Source organism: Oreochromis aureus, linkage group 10 (genome assembly GCF_013358895.1).
Source record: "Oreochromis aureus strain Israel breed Guangdong linkage group 10, ZZ_aureus, whole genome shotgun sequence".
Taxonomy (NCBI): Eukaryota; Metazoa; Chordata; class Actinopteri; order Cichliformes; family Cichlidae; genus Oreochromis; species Oreochromis aureus.
In genome coordinates this window covers 12212265-12236684 of record NC_052951.1, presented here as the reverse complement: position 1 = coordinate 12236684, position 24420 = coordinate 12212265, and the positions used below count along the sequence as shown (strand labels likewise).

The 24420-nt window shown below is 40.6% G+C and overlaps 2 protein-coding genes across 9 annotated transcripts; both read right to left on the bottom strand.

The window, feature by feature from the left end:
* Window positions 1–174: 174 nt before the first annotated feature.
* Window positions 175–17024, bottom strand: taf1 (TAF1 RNA polymerase II, TATA box binding protein (TBP)-associated factor). Of its 7 annotated transcripts, none has more exons than XM_039618385.1 (41): window positions 16704–17024; window positions 16223–16337; window positions 15962–16085; window positions 14241–14357; window positions 13167–13286; window positions 12748–12992; window positions 12435–12650; window positions 12092–12334; window positions 11774–12011; window positions 11479–11586; window positions 11216–11383; window positions 10989–11116; window positions 10663–10770; window positions 10406–10579; window positions 10127–10300; window positions 9864–9968; window positions 9562–9762; window positions 9336–9477; window positions 8784–8914; window positions 8627–8707; window positions 8393–8542; window positions 8185–8304; window positions 7850–8025; window positions 7535–7764; window positions 7233–7440; window positions 6620–6791; window positions 6234–6445; window positions 6025–6133; window positions 4712–4810; window positions 4439–4616; window positions 4270–4337; window positions 4047–4169; window positions 3859–3951; window positions 3669–3753; window positions 3511–3578; window positions 2560–2676; window positions 2187–2294; window positions 1723–1818; window positions 1397–1625; window positions 1112–1283; window positions 175–873 (listed from the first exon to the last, which is right to left on the bottom strand). In XM_039618385.1, exons 2-41 carry the CDS (start codon window positions 16334–16336, stop codon window positions 651–653), a joined length of 5973 nt encoding a protein of 1990 aa, XP_039474319.1. In that variant the 5' UTR covers window position 16337; window positions 16704–17024; the 3' UTR covers window positions 175–650. The 7 variants fall into 7 exon arrangements, with proteins under 7 accessions (XP_039474319.1, XP_039474321.1, XP_039474322.1 ...); XM_039618387.1 differs by having other exon boundaries at window positions 6626–6791; XM_039618388.1 differs by having other exon boundaries at window positions 7541–7764.
* Window positions 17025–18125: 1101 nt separating this feature from the next.
* Window positions 18126–23188, bottom strand: fam76b (family with sequence similarity 76 member B). Of its 2 annotated transcripts, none has more exons than XM_039618728.1 (10): window positions 22658–23188; window positions 21265–21329; window positions 21102–21156; window positions 20813–20968; window positions 20550–20734; window positions 20386–20436; window positions 20228–20305; window positions 19990–20122; window positions 19804–19905; window positions 18126–19300 (listed from the first exon to the last, which is right to left on the bottom strand). In XM_039618728.1, the coding sequence occupies exons 1-10, from the start codon at window positions 22742–22744 to the stop codon at window positions 19211–19213; spliced, it is 1002 nt and encodes a 333-aa protein (XP_039474662.1). In that variant the 5' UTR covers window positions 22745–23188; the 3' UTR covers window positions 18126–19210. The 2 variants fall into 2 exon arrangements, with proteins under 2 accessions (XP_039474662.1, XP_031608378.1); XM_031752518.2 differs by having other exon boundaries at window positions 19990–20125; window positions 22658–23186.
* Window positions 23189–24420: the final 1232 nt, after the last annotated feature.

Here is a 24420-nt window from a genome sequence, read left to right as displayed (position 1 = left end):
TTGGACAAATATTAACACGAGTTAAATATTAACATATCAAAAGGGAAGTTGAACTGCATGGATCTGAATCCCTCTCTATCACTTCTTACTGGAATTATGTTCATTCAATAAGGAAAACTGAGAAAGAAGAGCTGCAGCTTATTTTGTATTAGGAAAAAAAAAAAGAGAAAATTGTTTGTCTTCAGTTTTTTTTTCCTTTATTGTGAATTTGGGATATTGTGGAAGCTCGTACCCACCACCTGAAAGAAACCCTAAACACTTTTTGCTTGGTAAAATTTTTTGGTTGACCTCAAAATGCAGGATTATTATCGCATATTAACCCAAAACTCTGATTAAGTCAACTCTCTAAATTTTGACTGACAGGTGGCAAAAAATGGTTTGTTTTTTTTGAGTGATGGAAACAAGCTTCCATAACATTTAACTGAAGGAAAACGGGATAAAACAAAGAAACATCCATATATAAAAAGACAAACTGAAATTTACAAGGTGCAGTTTTTTTTTTTTTACAAGCGGCATAACACCTTCATTTACAAAATAACACTGTACATATTTACCTAAGATTTCCTCATTTGTCCATTTCCTCATTTTTAAAACAGTTTCAGTTTTCGTGATTCTGCAGCAAAAAAAGCAGAAGAAGAAATCAAAAGAAGCTAATTGTCAGAGTCCATGTCGCTGTCGCCCCCAATAGATCTGAACTCTTCGCTCTCTTCATCTTCGCTGAGCTGGACCTGAGAGAGCACAGCCGGGCCTCTCCTCCGTGCCTCGTCTTCTTCGTCTTCTTCCTCCTCCTCGCTGATGCCGTATTCCTCTCCATTTCCCAAACTAGATGGCTGCATCTGACTCTGACTCTCCGTCTCCTCATAGCTGCCGTAACTGAGATGAAAACCAAGGAAAAACATTTAAAAAAAATATCAGGACATGGAATGATTCAGTGGTACAGATATGCATACGATAAAGCAATTTAAATACTTCATGACGACAATGAAAATTAAGCTTTAAATGTCATTTTTCCCATCATTAAAATCCTCATTTCCAGATGCACTTTAGTGTTGAGGAGACTGCCATCAATTACATTCTTATGCTTTCATTGTGGTCAGCTGGTCTGCTGTACCTGACATTGCTGTCTTCCATGTGTGGCCCATCAGGCCCATCCCCTTCGTATGACATCATACTTTCGTCCTGCTCCATGCCCATGCGGGCCGTCTCCTGAGTTCTCCGTGGAGGTGCAGGTCGCACATCAACCTCTCTATCCGAGTCGCTGCCGCTCTCCGATAGTTGTATGGCTGGAAGGTGAGACGCATTTCATCAGGACATTTTACAAGAGAAAGGACATTCTGTGTCCACCAGATTTTGCTATTTATAGATTCTGAATGTTGGAGAATAATTGTGAACCTACAGGAGAACGGGTTGTCACCCTCCTCTTCGCTGGCATCATCCTCTACGTCTGACATGAGTAGATCCTGATAGAGCACACTGGCTTGAGCTGGGCGATTAGATCTTCCGTCGCCCTCCTCTTCCTCCTCCTCTTCCTCCTCGTCATCCTGGTCATGCACCCGCCTGCGAGGAGGTAGCAACAACTCCTCGTCATCGTCCTCGTACTCCTGATCTCCTTCTGCATCCTCTGCCTTCAGACACAGATCACAAAAAAACGAGGTAAATAAGAACCGAGGCAGTTTACATCTGTGTGTATGTGCTCAGTATCAGTAAATCTGTATTTCTTACAGGAGCAGGAGTCTTGGGTTTGCCATCGTCATCCTCATCAAAGCCTTCGATATCCACATCAGACTCTTCTTCCCCTGGTCTTCTGCTGTGCCGTCCCTGAGAGGTAGAATGAAAAGGGTCAGGAAACAAACTTGCCTAAAAGATGGCCCTGTCACTGTTTACTGCGGTGTTTACTGTTGACATTTTCTCATGTGATCTCTGGACAATGTCTGCAGAATCAGGTCAAAGTGCAGTATGAATTTGCCCCTTTGCCTGAATCAGACATCAATCACACATCAGTGTTCAGGTCTGCAGTACTTGAGTAAAAACAGCTACACAGACAGGTAACAAATCAAGGGTGAAAAAAAACTGTCACCTGTGTGGAAAGTGGTACAACAGAAATGCCTACTGAAGCGGGATGCTTTGAGGATAGATACAAGAGGGGTGGGCATGTGGCTGCAAGACTTATTTCTGTCTCTCCGTACCTGCCCCCCTCTCTTCTCTGGAGCACCCACTAGAGGTCCCTCAGAGAAAAGGCTGCTGGGCTCTCTGGGCAGACTCCCCGAAGCCCCGCTGTCAAACAAATCAGCAGGCTGGCCAACACCGCACAGAGACACGGACAAAGAGACACGGCAAAGAGGGCAGGAACGAAGGAGAAGAACAGGTTGGGAAAAAGAAGACACTACGGTAAAGAAACTAGATTGTACAAATGAAACGTGAAAGTCTGGAAAGGAGAGTTAGTGCAAAGAACAAGTGAAGGAGAAGCAATACAAGGAGTGGCAAGGAAGCTACTGCACACAGAAAAGTTTAGAGTATTTGGTTTGGCCTAAAGGAACTAGGCCCTGGATGCTGTCTTACCTGAGGTGTGTATGGCCCAGGTGTCATTGGCTCCAGACTCTCTAGGTCTGCTGCATCTAGAGCTGCCTCTTTAGCAGTAGAGATGTCTTTCTCCAATTGAGTCAAGTGCTCATCATACTGCAAACACAATAAATGGTGACTATTTCTAAAGCGGTTGTTTTTTTTTCTTGTTTATATGTGTTAAAAATACAAGTGTTAAAAATACAGAATTGTGTTGCTTGTATTGTAAGTATTCCAAATATTTCACAGTCTGATTTTACACACCTGGGTTTCACATCTCCACTCTGTGTCAATACAACATTTTTAAAACTACAAGTCAAACTGCCTTTGATTTGCTCCTAACTTTGCTTTGAAACTACTCAATCAAACAGCCTTATTTAACTTCAAAAGGGCAAAGTAAGGGTGTTTTCACACCTGCAGTGTGTAGTTAGTTTAAATTGAACTCTGGTTTGTTTTCCACTTTGGTGCAGTTTGACTGTGCAGATGTGAACACAGTAATTGCACTCGGGTGTGGACCAAAACAACCAAACCCCAAATTAAAAAAAACAAAAAACAAAAACTGAGTTCCAAATGAACTCCAGAGCAGCTTGTTTGGCAACCTCAACTACAAGGTGCACGTTGCAAGAGTTGAGCTAAAAAAACCACTTCCTGTAGCCATGTATGCTTTGTATTCTGGGATACGGCTACTATAGATGTGCGAAAGTCTGTATGGGCTAGCAACTAGCTGCGAAATGACACAACACCTGGATAAACGTGCTCCCGGCCCAGACACATTTGGCCATAAAGCAGACTGAAAAAATTGTCATGTGGTTTGTAGTGACACATTTTAGTTTGCTTGGAGTCTGAATTTTTCTCAGTGTGAACAGCTACAAATTGACAAACTCATCAACTGATTCAGTCCAGTATAAACAAACTACAGGTGTGAAAACACCCTAAGAATCTTCTACACACCTCTGCCAAAGTCTGCTTGCACACATTAACAATCTCGAGAGCTGTCTTGGTGTAAGGACTGTCTGAACCTGTCAAAGACACACAAGATAGTCAAGTTAGTCAAACCTCTTTTAAGAGAGATTAAATGCTGAGGTAACATTATCCATAAAAGCATTTACCATTATACTTGATGCTGTTGGTGTGGATGAGACTGACATCTGAAAGGAACGTCTCTCGGTTCTGATATTTATGTTTGGAGATGTTCTGTCGAAATTAAACACAGACACACAAACAGGGTGCTTCTTCATGCTGCTGCCAAAATTAAATGATTCTAGGTGCTGTAAGTCTGACATCCTGTGAGCCTCTCACCTTGCGGATACTCTCCAGATCCATGGGGTTCACAATAACTTTATAATAATCCGGCACAAACTTTTTGTTGACGGGATGGTGAAATGGCCACGACTACAAAGAGGAGAGGAGTGGAAGAACAAGCCTTAGATTATTATCCGATTCTATACTGATCACTGTTCTCAAACCGACTGAAGGAGGTGACTTACTTCAGGAACCACCATCATTTTCTGGGTTACAATGTTGTCCAAGATGAAGGAGAAGGCCACCTGATCATCATCATCTAGCAGAGGGTTGATGGCTTTCTCCAGCCTCACCAGCCTGTCCTCCTTCTGCAAACACACACAGATTTGACAGTTGATGAGGAAACTAATAAAAAAAAAAAAGGGGGGATAAGACCAAATCATGGCAATGATGTTTACATCCACTCACCTCTTTCAGTTTAGCATCACACAGATCCAACATGGACTGTGCAACTTGTGTTATTGGATGTTTTGCCCCTGGTGAGACAAAAACAGAAAGCCATCTCAACAAACTGATGAAGGTTTGAAATCTCACTGAAACCACGCTGAGTCTGTGAAGCGTGTTCCTGTAACTCTACCGTTGTAGGTGGCACTGTTTTTGACAATAAGCTCCACTGCTTCACGGAACTCCTCCCTCGACGGGTACATCCGCTTGCGCACATTCTCCCTTAGTGTCTGCAGGTCCATGGGCCGCGTGATGATCTTATAGTAGTCCTTCACAACTTTGGCATTGACTGGCGTGTGGAACGGGTATGTCTACAATGAAGAGGTAGATGTAATAAAGGTGAAGCTGGATAGGAACAAAGAACAGAATTTTAAGGTAAAGTGAACGTGTTGTAGACGCCTCTTACATTGGGGTGATCCCGCATGTCGTTGATGATGCTTTCTAGCACAGAGGACAAGGTCACCATGGGATCTGTGCGCCTGCGGTGGATGGCCTTGTGTGGTTTCTGAAAGAAAAAAAAAAAAGACTTAAATCATCTATTAAAGTGACCCTCACCTTACAATCCAGTGAAATTCAGATCATTTTATAATTTTATTTACTTATAGTGCCCTTAAACTCATTTTACATTGTGAGCCAATACAGACTACTTTGATCTTAAGTGGGCTGGACCAGTGAAACTTTACACACTATAAATGTGTATTATTACAGAAAAGTTTTTGTAGTTCATTACCCAGACTGTCCTGTAATTATAAAATAAAAGACTTTGTTAATTCAAAGATAATGTATTGTTTTTCTGTGAACCCACTGTAAAAAATAAAATAAAATAAATAAATTATATAGCAGATGGTGAAAAAACAGGAATTTTCTATCATTTAATTGTTTATCTATTACTTTGGTCTAGTATGAATGGCAATTGAGGGGGCATCCTTATCAAAAGAAAGGCTCTAAAACTTATTAAATAATAGATAAAAGCTCAAAATCTATGCATCCTTCACATTTACCAGCGTCGTCCAGTTGGCTGGATTGAAGTCTTTGCCGGGCTAATTCTGGCCCCGAGCCTTATGTTTGACACCCCTGTCCTACAAAGAAGACCTGCTGAGTCCTTGTAACAGCAGCCAGCCTCTCTGATCATCTGTTCCAGTGTTCCACACTCTTATTTTAAATCCAGTAGAAACCACTCTTTTCAACCTGTAGCTCCTAAACTTTACAACAGCATTCCCCAAGACCCTTTCACACAGGAAATAGCATGCACACAGAAAGTGGCATACACTGTGTTAACCGCTAGGTCGAGCAAATGGCCCCAAATTTCTGTTGCTCTGGCCGGTGCACACTTCTTGAATTTCTATGCTCCCCAGGTGGCGCACAAAATTGTTATTGAGTGGCACAAACCATAGAAAAGAATGAGTTTGCAGGGCACGCTGCTGTAAGCCTTTTGGGTCATCTAATTAGTGGTAGCTGAAAACTCAGATCCATAGGTTAGCTTCTCCCTAATCTTTCATACATTATTTTGGGCTCGTGTTCACATATAATGTGTTTATGGATGTGTGTAATGTAGGAATAAACATATAAGACCTATGTGGTGTGTTTGTGACATGTCCACTTATCTTTAATGTGGTTTTATCCGAGATATGAAATACAGTGTGCTTTAAAAACTTTACAAATAAAGTTTTTATCATCATCATAATGTTGCATGGCAACAATCTGTATAAGGATGCTTACATTGAGATAGTCACAATGGACTGCACTGCCTACACGTCTCTTCTTCTTTGGTGGTAGCTGTTGTTTTGGGAACTTGAGCACCAAAGATTTTCTGCGCACTTCATCAGCGCTGTAACAAATTAGACACAGATCCATTTATTGTAAATGTAGCAAATGAGTAAAACATAGTTTGCAAAACATGGGAAATTTAAATCTAATTTTTTTTATACCTTTCAATGAGCTGTTTGCCCAGCACAATCTTGGTGCCCTCCACCTTAATCAGTTCCTCATTGTCATTGTGGATGACTGTCTTTTCCAGCTCCTCCTCCTGCTCCTCTGTCATGGCGACTGGGTTGGAGGGTGGGGCATTGGTTTGATAGTAAAGTGGGCAGAACTTGTTTGTTCTCATGTGTCCAATGGCGCCACATGCACCGCACTTTAGCTAGGGAAAAGAGGAAAACATTAAGGAACACGAGGATAATCTAGCAGGGCTATATTATAAGAAGAAGAACTGCTCAAGGCAAACTGGCTGTAGGTTTTGAATTTTGTGCACTACCATGAAGCTTGTGAGGAAAAAGTGAAAGAAAGGCATATAGTACTGAATCGGCAAGCTTACTTTTACCTTGAGGTCTGGTCTCTCTTTGACCTTCTTGGTCTTCTTCTCTGGAGGCCCCTTGATCTTATCCTTCTCTTGGTTTCTCTTCAGCCTCCTCAGCTGCTCCTGAATACGCCGGCGCTCCTTCCGCATCTCTTCTCTGTGCTGCTCATCAAAGAGGGCAAACTTTCGTCTGTAAAAAGATTTAAAAAAGAAAAACAAGGACCTTTAACATTCACAGGTTTACAAAAAGAGGTCTGAGTTAAGTGACAGTCCATTTTTTTCCTTCTTAGTAATTTAATCCATACCCATGAATTAGATTAATCCTCTGGTTACACCATACAACACCAACAAGAAAAGGTTTCTGCATATTTAACAGATGTATCAAAAAATATTAAAACTAATTCGAATTTTAAACAAAGTCGAGGAAAAGTCGTGAGTCATAATCACTGGTATCACTGGTTTCTGTGCGTTAACCACAGCTCTATAAACATAGACTTTGCTGGGTCAAAATTACTTTATTTTAACTGTTACATAATAGCACCAATAAATACAGAACCAGTCCGATGGGATACTTCCAAGAACCAAATAATTATTTTTTAATTAAACTGACTTTAATTACAGTCACACTCACATGAATTCATCATCCTTGGTGGTTCTAATCCTGGTGTAGGCGTCGATGACTGCAGCTTTACGCACAGTTTCACAGCGGACATACTCTTTGCCGTCTTCATCTCTGAAGGTGCGATAGATCTTGAGTCGGCGTCCCGTGGCCGAGGAGTTCAGGCTGGTGACGGAGGATGTGTCATCATCTTTGTGGGAGCTGGTGGACAAGGAACTGGCTGTAGAGTGAAGAGAAGTAAAGTTCACAGTTATATACTCAATTTTTTGTCCTTAACATTAAGACTGTGTTTAATATCACAAAAGGACACTTACATATACCTTTACGCCGCTCCTTGCGCCCCTTGTCACGATCGCTCTCTTCACCCATCAGCATCCTCTGCAGCTCCTTCCTCTCCTGCTCTTCCCTCTCACGGGAAAGTTGGGTGCTGGTCTTCTTGTTCTGCAGCATGTTCTCAATGTTCCTACCCATCTCGTCAAAGTCACTATCCTCTGCTGAACTGCTGTCTGTGTCTGTTGAGAGCACCTCTGTAGACTCCAACACTCTGAGATGGGGGTGCAACAAGATACAGAAGTTAAAGTGTGCAGGATCCTCGATAAAACACTCATAATGCTGAACTGGAAACTCACTTGTTCTGCAAGTCAAAGATCCTTTGGCACTCTTCCTTGTAACGCTCCTGGTGTTCAGCAACAGAAAAACGAGAGCCTCTGGCAAACTTACTCATGGGTCCCTCGCCTGAGCGTGCCTGCTCTGTGGACATGGTCCTGACCACGTCAATAACTTCCCAACGTGACAGTTTCTTGATCTGACACACAGACAAAAACACTTTAGAACCTTTAAAAATCACCTTAAAACTAAAGCCTTTTCTGCGTTTCTATTGGTTGTTCAGATCAAACCTAATCAGGGGAAAGCTTGACAATGTCTCGCATCTGCTTAAAGTGCTTGAACATCACCCTGGTCTCACCTCCTCCTCTGGCACACCAAACTTGCGCAGCAGCTGCTTGGCATTCTTCAGTGAGAGCCTCCTCAGATCAGCATCCGTCCCTGTGACTGTCTTCTTCACTGGTTGTGGCTCTTTGTCATCCTGCAAAATCACCAGAAACAAACTTGTCAGCATTACATGTCATTTTAGTAACGCTGAGGCGGCAGAATTTGACTTAAGACACTCAGACCTTCTGTTGAGTGGGCTTGTTGGGCACTTTCACATAGGAGAAACCTTCTCCACAGCCTGTGGGATCAGCCACACCTGTAACCTCTAACAGGCACTTTCCCTTCATGGCAGAAATGAAGGCTCTGGTTGTGTTCCAAGGAGCTGTCCGCACCTGGAGGGTGACACAGAATCAGAATGGTGTCATCTCAAGTCTGTATTAGTTAACTTTATTGTGAGGAAGAGTTTCGGTTGATACCTCATCATCAATCTTCATTTGAAAGTCCTCTTCATTCTCTTCCTCTGGAGCAAAGAAGGATTTCTCACCATATCCGGCATCCTTAAGGGTGAAAAAACTTGATGAAACAGACACTAAATAAATACAAATGAAGATACATGTAGGTAATAGCTGTTACCTTCAGCCTTTGCTCTGCTACCAGCATGCTGTAATAAGCGCAACACTGCTCCGGAGAAACCATGGCCCTGATCTCTTCTTCTGTTGGCAGTCTGAAATCAGGCTTCAGCACCCACCAGTTTGAGTCCATTCCTGCCATGAGGACGAGCACACAAATCATTTATACCCATCTGCGTAATCATAGAGTGCAGTGTGGTAAGCAAAAATAATTAAAATCATTGCTTTATTCCCATTATTGTCACACTGTAGAAAATATGCTGCGGTTATACCACACAGTCACACCCTGTCTCCTTATTCCGTCCTTACACTACATCATACTTCTGGGGTAAAATCCATAGTAGGCATAAAAAGCTCCTTCAATGCTCAGAATCTTGGCTGTCATTTCAGGGCGCGCACACACACACACACACACACACACACAGCTGACCCCATGCAACTTCAAAGTGTACAGAATCTTTTTATGCCCCAAATATTTCCATGACTCAACACAAGTTAGTCTAATCCATGATGATCATCACTAAACAATCGACACGGTCAAACGTGTGAAGTCTACCTGTACGTTTGAAGTCAGCACACAGTTTAAGTCGCTTCCTGATGCTGCTTTCTGAGTGTGAGGGGAAAGCTTTTTTTATATCCTCCATGCGGATTCTCCGCGGCCGGTCCTTACTCTTCCAGAACAAGCGATAAATGAACACCTGCAGAACACAGAAGTGATAGGTCAGCTATGTGCAGACAACAGCCGAGCTCTAAATAAAAAAGAAATATATAAATAAAAATACCTGCAGGAAGTCTCTGATGTGAGTATTGGCTCGTTTGGAGTTTGGCCCTGGAACTTCAAACAATGGGCACTCCTGACCAACTACAAAAATGTCCACAATCTCTCTAATGTAGTAGCCGTGTCGTGTTCGTATAACCAAGAAATCAGTCTCGGGCATCTTGTGAAGGTAGATTGGAGCACGGAAGAGGTTGTTCTCAAAAGCCTGAGGAAAAGGCAAACCATCATACAGTTTGCCATGATAACAGAACAGAGAGATTTTATATATATGCACAGATCTGGTTATTTCCCTGATACGGTGCTGACCTGGAGAAGCTGTCCGGGATGCAGAGAACCCAGGAAAGGGGATGTGTGACAGTACACAGTCTCTCCATATTTACAATCGGGTGCTCCAGGATCTTTTCCAGGTTTCTGAAAAGCACAGTAACAGCGTCATAATAATGAGTGAGAAATGACAATTTGATGATCTGGTGGATTTCATCATGTTTTAAAAATCACATGTCAAATTTCTCAGCAGAGCAGAACATAAGTGCAAAGTTAGTACAATAGAAATCCAATGTCAAGCTCACTCTTTTGTAGTAGTTCTTGATTTTGGTTGCCATGCCAACTTGCATGATGAGAGGAGGGTATTCTTCACTGTATTCAGCCAGAATCAGATCTCCGTCTTTGCCTGTCAAGTCCTGCGGGGTCCGCATGAAGAACATGTCTCCTCCTCCTGATGCCTGGCGCTCTTGTTCTCGCATCTATAAAAGATTATATATTCAGTACACGTCAACATTAAAATGACAACATTTAAACACTACATATTTATCTCTACACTCACAGTGTAATAGTGCTTGAGGACATACCTTGGCCTTCTTCTTTATGTGTTTGAGCAGAGGCTGAGCAGGGTGTGGACCCGGCTGAGCCACAGCTCCAAATGAGTACTTCTTCAGAGCTGGACGATGGAACTGGCGAAGCTTCATGGGTCCCATGTGAGTGGGGAAGAAGGGCTGCCGCAGCTCCAGGGCTGGGATGGAGTGCTGTCAACAAGACAAAAGTTTTCATATTACACAACGCAATTAGCTTTTAAGCTTTATATTCACTGTTATAAACTACCATTTACCTGAATGATGTTGCCACCGAAGGTTCCCCTCAGGCCTTGCTGTTTGGGGTAGTAGAACTCATCATTGGACAGATTCCAGGGGTCTTTGACCTCAGGTTGGGACATGTTCTGTGTTGAGAGAAAGCATACATAGCACTCAAAGTGCTGCTATTCTATAATTCTATTTTTTGAAGTTTAGAAATGTTCCTGAGCATTTCCCTCTTACAGTCGTGCATTTTTTATGTAGCCCTTTTTATTCCCTCTTAGATATTTTTACGTTTTTCTTCAAACAAACCACATCTCCAGTACAAATCAGCAGCAAATAATCAAGATTGCCTTTGCCGTACCTGCTGTGGCTCATCTTTTATCACGCCCGTTTTCCCCAGCAGGATGCGGCTCTTCTTGATTGCAGTTTCCTTCTTATTCTCTTTTGATGGCGAGTGGGAGGTCGTCTCCTCCTTTTCATCAGGAATTTCTTCAAGTGACAGCAGCATAACACAGATTTTTTTAAAAAGAGACTAAAACAAGTGAAAACATAACAGAAGAAGTGGCAGATAAAGATTTTTGACTATACCTAGAATTATGTTCTCATCATTGGGATCCAGTGTAAGAACAGGCGGCTCAAGCATGTGATCCATCTCCTGGTCATCCCAGATAATGTTGTCTTCCCAGCGTCCATATACCAACTCTTCATTATCAATAGGAAAAATGGAGAACCAAAGACAGTCTTCGTCCTGGGAGGCTGTAATGGGACAAAAACACATGAATACAAAACAAACAGTGAGAAATTATCTTGAAACAGGAAGGACTGAAATGCGACCAAAAGCGTGAACTGACCTTGATTATCGTGGCTGTTTTTGTCCCGCTTTGAACCAGAAATCGAAGCAGCTTTGGGCATGGGTGGAGGTGTAGGTGGGACCAGTTGAGAATTACTTCTTGTCAGACCTTTAAAATTAAACAGATGTTAGGGCTTCTTTTAAACACACTCAATATTACATCAGACTCCCCCACCATCAATTATCAATGTTCGTACAACAATACCCCACCACGGTACTGTATTCTGCTAGCATAAAAAAAAATTTAAAAAAAAGACCCACAAAGATTTACTTCTGAATTTTTCCAGCTATCTTACCCTGCTGTGCGTTGTAAGCATTGGCATTACGGGTCATGCTAGAGGGTAGCCATCCTGCAAGACTGGCTCGCTGAGTCTTGGTACCCTTGTGTTTCACGTCCTCCCCGTTCCAAATTATATCATCCTCCCATTGCAGCTGAGTGACCATGAGGAAGAGTTCATTCTCCAAAGCTTTTCTGTCTTTATCTTCATCATCATCATCACCATCGACAATGTCATTGTCCTCCTGCATCTGGACCTATGGATATATTTCACAACTTTAGCAGGATAATCAGTATCATTTACCTCCTTTTGCTAGAGATGTGTGTATCTGCATACCTCTTGAGAAGTCTCTGTAATTTCATTAGGTGTATCCTGCTTCTGAGGCTCACTGGATTGTAATTCCTTAAGCTTGAACCCGTAGTTAAAATTGCTTCCATCCTCAGAGACGCCTAGCATGTCGTACCAGAGCTGGGCTGGACCATATCGCCATTCTGCTACTTTAGGCCGAGACTCTGTCTCCTTGTCCCCATCACCAGAAGTTTGTGAAAACTTTGATTCTACTGGAGCCATCATGGTTATCTGGACAAAGCAGAATGAATGTAAAATGCTGATTAAACTGACATACTGAGAGAAAACTGCTAAGAGCCTTTTATTACACAAGCATGCAGCAAAGACTTACCTCATCATCAGAAAGGCACTGCTCTGGAGGTGGAGGAAGAGCATACTCATAAACCCATCCAGATTTCTTCTCCTGGCTTTGTTCTGATGGTTCTCCTTCTGGAGGAGGTGTCCCAGGCTGATGGTCTCTATGTTTTCGCTTCTTTTTCCTGCGGGCGCTCCTCCAAACCGATGGCACATTCTTTCCAGGACCAAACAGGCGCAAGAACCGGAGCACCTGGCAGCACATTCAAGAAAATGGATTTAATGCACTCCTTCAATTTAAAATGTTGATAAAAATGAACCTTGAGTATGTGTAAATAAAGATGCTGTACCTTTCCAGGCCTAAACTCTGGGAAGAGCTCTGTGACACCTGGCAATGCTTTGGCAGCATCTTTCTGCATGATGCCAGCCAGAGGGAGTGTGAGAATGTCTGCAGAACCACCGGCCCCTGAACCCTGACAAGGACGATCGGTTTCTGACTCAGAGTCTGAGGAGCTGCTGAAGTCAATCTTATCTGCTGTAGAGGATGGTGCGATGATGGAAGGCAGGATGATGCCATCCCCATCTTCCCCAACTGCTGCAGGTGACAGTAATAAATCAATGGAGCAGTAGAGGTCATCAAAGTTTGTGATGAAAATTATTTGATCAAAACAAGCATGTATTGCGATTTAATTTAATACATTATGAGAGAAAGACTATTCCAAACCCAATTAATCTTTTAGGAAGTAATCACAAGCAACTATGTACTTACCATTTGTGCTCTGAGTGGAGGGTTCCTCTTTCTTAGATGTAGGAAGAGTTGGTGGTGGTGGAGGGGGCATGAGCTTAGAGTCAATATCCTCACAATCAGCATCATAGTCATCCTCATCATCTAGGAATAAAGAGTTCGAGAGTATTTTTTATTAACATAGTCATGAGGAAAAACTAAGTACATCCTTACTGTTTCCATAGGAATTAAAAGGGTAACTGGCTGATGCGTTCAGTTTTGTGTTAACACAACGCCATGATCTACCCAGGAGGGGATGCCCCAGAAAATTCACCGCAAGGTCAGACCATGCAAGACCAATGTGGAGATATAATATAATGTGCAATTCCATGTTTGGCAAATCCAAACACAACATATTAACACAAACACCTCAGCTTGCAGTCATTAAGTCAACCATGATCTCCTCGGTACAACAAAATATTCCAGAGTCAAATGTGAGGGCATCTGTCTGACAGATAAAGGCCGGCCCAATAATGGCTCATGCAACAGCACAATGATCCTAACAACAGCAGCAAATCTAAAACAGAATTGTTGCAAAAGAAAAGAATCAGGGTGTTGTGAAGTCCAGACCTCAATCTAATTGAAATTCTGCAGCATGTCTGCACACCTCAATGAACTGAAGCAACGTCCTAAAGAAGACCAAGCCAAAATTCCTCAACAATAATGTGAGAGACTGAAAGTCATACAGAAAAATTATTATTTCAAGTTGCTGCTGCTAAAGGTGATTCTACAAGCTACTGAAACATGAGGCGTACTTAGTTATAAAGACTTTATGCAGTCCTGTGAAAAGAATAATAATAAATGTTATTTGATGTAAAAAAAAGTTAACATAAGTTAACAAACCTTTACCTGTGCAAGTGTTAGAAAAATCTAATATCCAGGTCGTTTTCTTAAAGACTGTATCCAACTAAATGATCTTAAAATGTCATAAAATCTTCAACTGACATAAAATGTTCAAAAGACTTGTTTTGACTGATCATCTACTGACAAGGTAAAAACAATACCCGCCTCACTGTCTCCACAGTTAATCATAGTAAGAGCTGTAACATTGCTGATCACCTGTTTTCCTGCTGGGCTGCAGAGACCCCATGGCCTGACGGTACTTCTTTGTCTCATCCTCAGCAACTTCACTGATGTCAGAATAATCAACTGCATCCTCAGTGCTCTTCACCCAACCTGGAGAAGGTCAATTATTTTAAAATTTGGTATAGGTTCCAATATGTGAGTATTAATAACATGAAATCTAAACTTAGAAAAGTAACTTGTGCAGTTCCGCAAGGATCTGTTTTGGGACCTAAATTATTTTTTACTTTATATAAATGATATTTGTACAGCCAGTGATACTTTAAAATATGTGATGTTTGCTGATGATACAAACTTATTTTGCTCTGGAAAGGACATAAAGGAATTTCTGAAAACAGTGGAAACAGAACTCATGAAGTTAAATAGATGGTTTGTATTTAATAAACTATCATTGAATGAAAGTAAAACAAAATTTCTGTTATTTGGAGGCAGTAAAAGTAATTTTAAAGTAAAATTGAATTTAAATAATGTTGAAATTGAAAGAGTATATGAGACAAAATTTAGGAGTAATTATTGATGATAAACTTTGTTGGAAGCCCCACATAGAACATTTGAAACGGAAATTATCCAAGTCTATTTCTATTCTTTATAAAACAAGAGATTCTTTGAATAAGAACTGCCTTTATTTATTGTATACTTTCCTTTGTTTGCCTTATATCAGCGGTCCCCAACCCCCGGGCCTCGGACCGGTACCGGTCCGTGAGTCGTTTGGTACCGGGCCGCGAGAGTTGAGGCTCAGGTGTGAAATGTATGGTTTTCAGGGTTTTTATCGGTTTTCAGCGTTATTTTGTTATCGTTTTTATCGTTAACTCGGTTTTCCTGGGTCTTTTCACGTGTGTTATGAATAAATTTTCTTTTTTTCGGTACCGGCACTAGTTTTATTTTGTTGTATTTATCCGCGACACCTTATTGCCGGTCCGTGAAAATACTGTCGGGCATAAACCGGTCCGTGGCGCAAAAAAGGTTGGGGACCGCTGCCTTATATGACCTATTGTGCGGAAATATGGGGGAACACATACAAAACATATTTGGATTCAATTTTTAAATTGCAAAAAAGAGCTATCAGAATAATAAATAAAGTTGGATATAGGGAGTCCACCAACCAGTTTTTTTGTAGGATCATCTATGTTAAAATTCATGGACATTATATATTCTAAAACTTTAGAAATGATATATCGAGTGATGAAAAAGAATGTTCCAATTTGTATTTTAAGTATGTTTAAAGTAAGAGATGGAAAATATGATTTGAGGGGGTCTTATGTGTTTGAAATACCTAAAGTGAGAACCAATGTTAAGTATAGATGTGTGTCAGTTTTGGGAGTGAAATTATGGAATGGACTTAATGATGAACTGAAGATGTGTTTTTCTTTGTCATTTTTCAGGAAGAATTTAAAAATTTGTATCATACAAGGTTATAGAAATTTGGTTTGATGAATAAGTTTGTGTTGATTTAATTTCTTGATTTATCATTGATTTCTTTTCAAACTGTTATATAACTTATTTATCAATGCTATTTATTTTCTTGGTTAAGGATTTGATTATTCCTATGGGGTAAAAGATAGGATAATTATAAGCCACAAGGCTTCAGCCTATTCCTTTTTCAGTTACTGTATGATTGAGTACTTTTATGTAAAATGATAATCTGTGTTGTTGTTGTTGACCGAAATAAATTTCACTTCACATATATGTGACCTCACCTTCCGCATCCACGTTGGCAGGGTCTCTGTTTTCTTCCTTATCATCATCCTCATTGGCAGTGATCTCTGTAATAAGTGAGCCCAGACCCAGAGTACCCAAACCAGCTAGATGCTTTTTGGACTCCTGATATGAGGAAATAAGACACAAACAAAACATTTCAATGAACAGTAAAAGCAGACAGCTGTTGAAGAAAATTTAAGTTTGCGAGCTTAAGTACGCTACTAAATGTTTCTGCAGACAAACGTATCAGAAACACCCACGTTATCCAAAACACTGTCATCTTCTAGCTGCCCATCTTCGTTGATGTTTCCAAAGAGGAAGCCAGTTATAGAGAAAGGGCGATCTTGATCATCGTCACTGTCCGAGTCCGACATCCTACAAGGACAACATTTAGAGTTTAAGCATTTGGACCTCCTAATTTAATTTCCTCGGTCTTCATTACTGGTTTCTGTAATTCTTTGCATTTTACTACTAAGACGTACTATATTTACTTCAGTGTCTCTACTATTGCTTATTAGTAGCATAAAATAGCCATCGTAAGATCAGAGAGTAACTTCACTCAATCTGTTTTTTTGTCATTTATTTTAAAAAAAAAATGAGAAATGAGCTGTGACCTGAACCCTAACTTTACGTTAGCTGCGCTATAATAAAAAACAAAGTTAATCTCAATATTAGTTAGCTAGCCTGAACTTAAGACTGTAAAGCATGCATAAAATAAACTTCCAGTCAACTGTCACTTACCTTTCGATGAGTTCTTTTTAGATTTTGTACGCTTTTGTTTTAGCCAGCTCGATTTATCTTCTGAATGCTAATAGATGAGGCTAAGTAAGTTAGCTAATATTAGCTAGACAAAACAACTTGTAATACGGTGACTAAAATCCGTGCACTTAAGCATATTTTACCCTGGCCCTAGACTAACTTCACGAAGTCAAACAATAAACACTCTAACTCATTAAACGCAGTATATACATAGTCGGGTAAGGGTTGTTTTTATTTGTATTACTGTCACGCACTGCAGCGATCTGCAGACTGGACTAGCCAAACTAGCGGAAAGTCCCAGTGACCCGGATGAAAAATGTGACGCATTCAGGTACTCTTTGAAACGTTGGAATTAGTGGAGTTCGCTACAAAAGGTACAATATTTTTCACTAGTAATTCGCAAACGCCTGTCATTGTCTTTACGCTTAGTATTAGGTTATAATAAATTTAATAATATTGAATTTTTGCCCATACTCATTCCATAGCAATAAAACGAATCTGTTTCGACTATACTTTATACTCTATTCACTACAGTTTTATGGTTTATGGTTGTGTTGTATAGCCCATTTTAATTAACTTGCCAAATGGAACCCCACCCCCTACACCAACTCAAAATTTGCTCAATTTATCGCAAATAACTTTAATTATATGCCCTTACAGTACACACATCTTAAAATACTTTCTGTGACATGGCGCCCCTAAAGCTGTTGGGGAATCAGTGTTTACTGAAAACCTTTCAAGATGAATTCAAAACTTACTATAGCCAACTGGTCCTACGGTTTTTACTTTTTTTTGTTCTAAAAATTAGAACAACTTGTGTGCACCAAATAGTATTTATTTGTTCTCTATATCAGATGTCAAGTATTTGATACTACCTCTTTACGGTTTAAAATAAGAAGAATCTATCAACAGAATGCGAACAGTTGCTATAACTTTACGTCCAAACTATGAATTATTTTGAGGATTTGTCAACCAAAGTTGAACCAGTGTCAGTCTGTACTTTAATTTAATACCCAGCGCTACCTCTAGGTGATGTTGTGATGCATTAAAAAAAAAAAAAAAGAAATATGAAAAGCAAAAACAACACTCATCAAACCGAGTCCATTGGTAAAAGGTTACCTGCTGGTGGTGACAGGGAGTGTATAATCACATCTGGAAGCTACTAAAAACATTACAATCCGTACATATTTTTGCTTTGACACAGATGGGATTCCTCACTCAGTGGACTCAAGCATTCTTCTTTCAGCTGTTCCATCTGCCTCCATCTCACTCTCTCTCTTACCATCAGGTCTAAATTCAGTATCCTTTACCCAGTATATTCACTCTCCCTCTTCTCCACATGTTCATGCATTAATAAGAGGCCCGCTGAGTAATAAGCAAAATAAAAAGTCAAAGAGAACACCATAACAGTTTAGCCAGTTTTAATAGTTTTAAAACACTTGGTTTGGAAAAAAGTACAAAAGTGATCCTGGACACCACAGTATGAAACCAGCCCAGTAATGTAGGGTGATAGGTGCGTTTGTTTAAAAAGCATCTTCTACAGACATGTTAATTTCAACTGGCCTTACCATACACATACTGTACTCACTAAAACAGATACAAGCAATAGTTTAAATACATTGGCTGACCCCGGTGATACATTTACAAGTGATTCTTAAAAAACTAATTAAAAGAGGGGCAGGGGAAGAAAAAGTCTGACCACAAAGCCATCCGGTATCTGGCAGTAAAATCATGCAGTATTACAATCGTTCCACTAAAGAGAAACAGCAAAGCACTACAGCTGTCACACAGTGAGAAACTGGGCAGCCAAGAGACGGCCTTTCTGAGTGCTCATTGGTTGGTTTTATTTTTATGAATCGTTAACCGAGAGATTTCTCTACTGTCGAGCAGCAGCTCAGTGGTCGCCTTTCCCACGTTTGCATACATTGTAAAGTTGCACATGGTCTCCGTTAAGGAGCATCTGTCTTCCACAATCGCGTCCATTTAGAAAAATATAACTAATTACTATTGAAGAAAACCCCAAAATGTGGGATGTTCTCTTAGTATGTTGTGAGGAAATAAAAAAAAAAGCTAAGAAATACAGTTGAATAAATAAAATGCATGACATCCATAAAAATTAAGTGGCTGCGTTGACAACGTTCTCCACATACTGTATGCACACCATGGTTTTTGTTTTGGCCCGGCAGTGTTGGATTTAATTTTAAAAAAGAAAAAGAAAAGAGGACTCCATCCTCCACCACATCCAAAGTCATATCCTATGATCCAGTGGAAAAGCCGCCAGAAAATATCTAAAATACGTCGATTTATGTATTTAGAGAAAGAAGGATTCTTTGATTTAACATTTCACTTCCATGTACAACATGGTCTCTGGCTTTTTACCAATTTAGAAGTAGTTGATGTCGATGGCAATGAGGAAACACAGGAGAGAGACTTTCACAGTGTTACAAAAAATGAAGCCGCTCTGTGTTGTCACCCTGGTCGGCCTATTGTTAGGGTAACAGTAGTGAACTTCCTGTCCGGTCAAACTTTTTTCCCTTAGAGAGGGCAGCCACTTGTTTCATCAACTCCCTGTTCTTAGCCTGTGGAAACAAAATACATAATGAGTTATAAATGTTGGCATACAGACGCTTAAAAAAAATATATATATATATATAAATAAATAAATAAACAATCCAATTAGTAACATGCACACATTTACACTGTTACACTTAGAAAATAACTATAAAGACAATTTAAGACCGACACGTTTGATGATCATGTCGGAAATGGATCAGCTGACACAGTGAACCACCCCTTTATTATCATGATATTAATCCATTATAACCTTTACATCATTGCAGAACATAATTCCCATGAATTGTTTCTCTGGTGTATCAAATGGCTACATTACCACACCTACTGGAAACTGCTGGGCAATTAAAACCGACACAGGTGAATACTAATACTAATGAGGAGTTGAGAACAAAGAAGAGGGAGAAATAAATCCGACATGTACACATCTTCTCACTAAATATTCTAGGAACAAAATTTAACACAAACAACTAAGAATCTGAAGCCCTCAGTGTCACACATGTATTCCTACCTGCTGTTGCTCCATAGCTTCTTTGTGTGATTTCTCCATTTGATTCATCTTCACTCTCATATTTGACTCCTGGTACTGAAAATCTGCTTTGAGCTCTGTGAGCTACGAGAGAATTTGGTCATTAAAAATCAACCCCTCAAACAAAGCAAAGCAAAAGCAGAGGTCAGCTGAGGCAGATTAACCTACCTTTCGGTCCTTCTCAAGGATGGTCTGATCCCTCTGCTGCAGAAGTCTCTTCAGTGACATCACTTCCTCCTTCAGCTGGCTGATGAGAATGAAGTTGTCCGTTCCCCCTGAATCCATAGACTGGGTAATGGAACTACTGGAAGGAGAAGGAAATGAGCATGAAGCCAACAATGGGAACGGCATAAAAGAAAATATATGTAACCAAAATATAGCACTTAATGCGCTACATCTGTCGTACCTGTCCCCGTTGGATGGCTTCATCTCCAGTTTTGGTTTCTTCTTTGGAGTCTCCTTTTGGATCGAAGACGATTTATGGCTGCAGAGCAGAGGAAAAACGAAGTGTTCACTCTGGGAATAAAAACTCAATAAGAGCCTTAAATAAGAAGGCAGCTTTACCTCTGCTTCCACAGTCCCTGCTCCTGCTCAGGACTCAGGCTCCCACTCAGCCTGCAGCATATGACAGACACATAAAACATTTATGTTTTTTAAACTTGAAGGGCTGACTGAGCAGCCTGGGGACAAAGCATGCAAGAAAAGAGGCGATACAACAGAGGACATACTTGTGGTGAGAACTGCTGTGTCTGTGTTGGTGATGGTGATGATGATGGTGCGATCTGGAGTGGTGGTCTTTCTCATTCAGGGATGAAGAGTTGGAGGAACCAAACCCCTTCCTCTGCTCCTTAGTCTTCTGCAGGACACGGCGGTAGGAAAGCGTGCAGAGCCAGCACAGAAGTTTTCCATCCACCTGAAACACGAGGTGATATTAGCTCATAAAACTTACTACTAAACTGTATAGTAGACTGCATGCAATTCAGGCTCTTACCTTTCTCCTCCCCTCCTCCTTACGGTCAAAGGCGCATTGCTGTTTGCATTGTTCACAGGTCTGTGGAGGTCCATATTTCTTCTCTGAGTTAGTACAACGCTGGCACTTTGTCCCGATAAAAGCTGCAATAATGTTACAGTACTGGCAAGGTTTGGGCTGCAAAGACAAACAAACCAAAAATAAATAAATAAACAATAATAATAAAAAAGAAAATGCAAAAAGTGAAGTAGGACCCAGCAGACCTAGCAACAGCTAGTATTACAAAAAACAGGAGAAATTTGCTACTCACCGTTCCAAACTGTTTGACGTTCTGGGCACATTTCTTGCAGATTGTATTTGTTTTACTGCAAAGAATAAAGACGGGTTTCAAGCCAAATCAAGCTGCAATGAAATTCATTGAATTGCCGTGAATGAAAGCTGAACAAACATCACTGGGAGGTGAAACATCTCACCTTTCCTGCTGAAACTCAGATCTGCAGTATGTGCACTTCACTATTGGGTGAGCGATGCGACACTCCTGCAGTACAAAAACAAAGAAATATCAGTTTGTGGCACACGACTGTCTGCTGGTGAATGGTGACAAACAAACAGCACTACTGTGGTCTATTACAGTGGAAACTGCATTGCAGGTGGTGCATATTGTACGCTGGCTACAACATCTGTGAAAACACCAATGTAAATTTTCTCTATACAAACCCAGGATAATGTCACAGTAGGGTTTTCCATTGAGGGAAACAAAGGCATTATTAACAGAAAAATCATGGTTTAACAGCCTTTTTGTGACAAAAAAAAATAATCTTGAATTTATCAGTTAATCTAGTAGAAGTGGGCAGATCGATATGAACGGTGACTGTTTCGACACCAAAGCCGGTATTGGTATGAGATTGATACAAGTGTTCCTTTAAGTTCAGTATGTAGCTCTCCAAATTGTGCTAAAAATAAATTACTTTTTGGAAATGAAAAAATATACCTCAAACATGCACTGTGAAAAATGTCTGAGCCTTTTTGTGTTGATTGTCACATCTATGTTACACATAGTCTATAGCACATTTAAACAACAGAAGTTGACCCAAAATGCTTTAGAGACAGGCACATTTACATCCCAGCTCTATAAAAGACCAAGTTTCAAAATCCATGAACAGCTGAAAGTTATGTTTTATTGTGTTAACTAATTATTGTGGACAGTAAAAACAGTGATTTAGTTTTCCTTAAAATTTGTTCAGAATTAGCAAAGTGAAGACTACTCGTCTCATAAATCTCGACACACTGCTCTTTCCTGCATAGGCTACCTTTACCGGTTAAAGTAACGGTACTGGTATCGGCCATGCTGGCTCTATATTTGGTTGGTATCGCACGGCACTAATGCAAAGAAAAGCCATGGCATATGGAAGAAAACATCTGAAGGAAATATCAGACAGGTTTGCTTCAAGGTTTTCTCCATTTAAATATTCTTTTCCTTTGCCAATAAACGAACTCTGCTCCTCAGCTATAAACGAGAAAGACTACAAACATGTAATCGACATTTTTTTTTAATTTACCGGGAACAAATATTCAACAGGTACACATGCGGTATGGTTGTGTTGTTGCGCTTTAATAAAGAGCACGATGTACAGGAGTGATCTAAACATGGTTACGTTAATACGGTTGCCTTCCAACTTGTTACATAATGTACCCTGTCTAACCTGCTACTTGTTGTAGCACCGTGACACCCCGGAGGCAAAAAAAAAAACAAAACAAAAAAAACACCCCCACACTTCTTCACTCTTTCGTGTCGTGATTGTTTGTTGATTCTTGTTTGGAAGCAGACTGTCTGTCTCTCTCTCACTCACACATACACTCCCAAACCTTGCACAGCTGCTGGCCCTGCGACAGCTCCTCGAAGGGGTACCGCTGGTTACACTTCGTACAGGCGTACAATGCTGTAGTTGCCATTCTCGCCCAACTAAAGCCAACGAGCTAGAAGCGGATAGCGGAGTCCAGCGGTAAAGCGATTAACAGCGCGGTTTCCTTTCCTTTCCAACCGCTCGCTAACTGACAACCAGGAGCACACACCGTGTTGGCATCCAGCGTTAGCTAACGTTAGCTAGCTTGGCTATGTAGCGTAGAGCAACACAGAAATAGCCTAGCTGGAGGAAGCAGGCGAAGAACAATAAACTCCAAATATCTGCGATCTTGCACTGCTCATACGTTCTCCAGCCAAGCTAACTTGTCAGCAGTCGTTAGTTATGCTGACACATAAGCAATCCATTAACAGCAATCTGGCGATTTGTATTAAGTTTCCGCTGTTCTCGCCAAGAAAGGTGTTTTTCCTTGTGTTTTCCTTCTCTCTTTTTGTATCAACGCCGTCGTCGTCATGTAACCGGAAGCGGCCGACGGCTCCCGAAGAAGAAAGGAAACCTATCGCGACACAACAGCCGCACGCGGGATTTAGGTTTGAAATCTGCAGAGCCAATCACGTGCCAAGATTCAGTTAACACGTTTTCTACTTCTCATACGTTACACCCAGAGTGCAATGGAAATATAATTTTTAAATAAAGAATGGTATTTTTCAAAGAGTGATTCAATAATAATGTTGTCTTATTCGATCTAATAGCCAATGTGTATTTTTAGCTATCAGGAACCTAAACAGTATATAATACCTTCTAAAGAGTTTTCCAGTCTTTCTATCCCAGAGAGATGTCTCTATGCTGTTTAAAAGAACTATTTCAGCTTTTTTGTATATATGCAAGTTGAACTACTGGAACTCAGTAGTTTGTATGGCCCAAAAAAGGTTGCAATCATGCCCGACAATGGATGGGGTCTTGGGGGATCTCACAGATCTGGATCAGGGCATCTCTGAGCTCCTGGACAGTGTGAGGTGCAACCTGACAGCATCTGATGGACTAAAACTTAAAATACCAGAAGTGTGCTATTTGATTTATGTGGATTGGTTTAGATGTGGACTGGATTTAGGTCAGGTGAGCATGAGGACCAGTCTATCATATTTATTCCGTCATTCTCCAGGAACTGGCTGCATACTTTTGCCACATGAGGCTGGGCATTGTTGTGCACCAATTAGAACCGAGGACCCATTGCAGCAGTGTAGGGCCTGAACCTACATCCCGGTACCTAATGGTAGTCCTAATGGTAGTCAGGATGCTGTTGCCTAGCCTGTAGAGGCCTGTGTATCTCTTCATAAATTATCCTCACAAGACCATCACTGATCCACCACCAAACTGGTCATACTAATTGATATGACAGGCAGCATAACATTCATAACGTCCATGCTGGAAGAGTTGCAAAATATAAAACTAGTGAAAAAAAAAAAAGGTCCTCCACTTATAAAACCATTCCTGTTTGCAAACATAAATGGAAATACAGTATATCCAGTAGCTAGCTTGACTGATAGGGTTTCATTACGTATTATTCTTTTCAGCTATGCTTTTACTGCATTGGCAGTGTATTTGGGATCATTGTCATGTTGAGAAATTAAGCTGTTGCCAAACAGATGCTTTCCAGTCACTGGATGTGATTCAGTCACAAACCAAAACTAAATCAATTTTAAAACACTAATCTTAAACTATATATCCTCAGTAAACAACGGAAAAAACACAAAGATGTGAGAACTG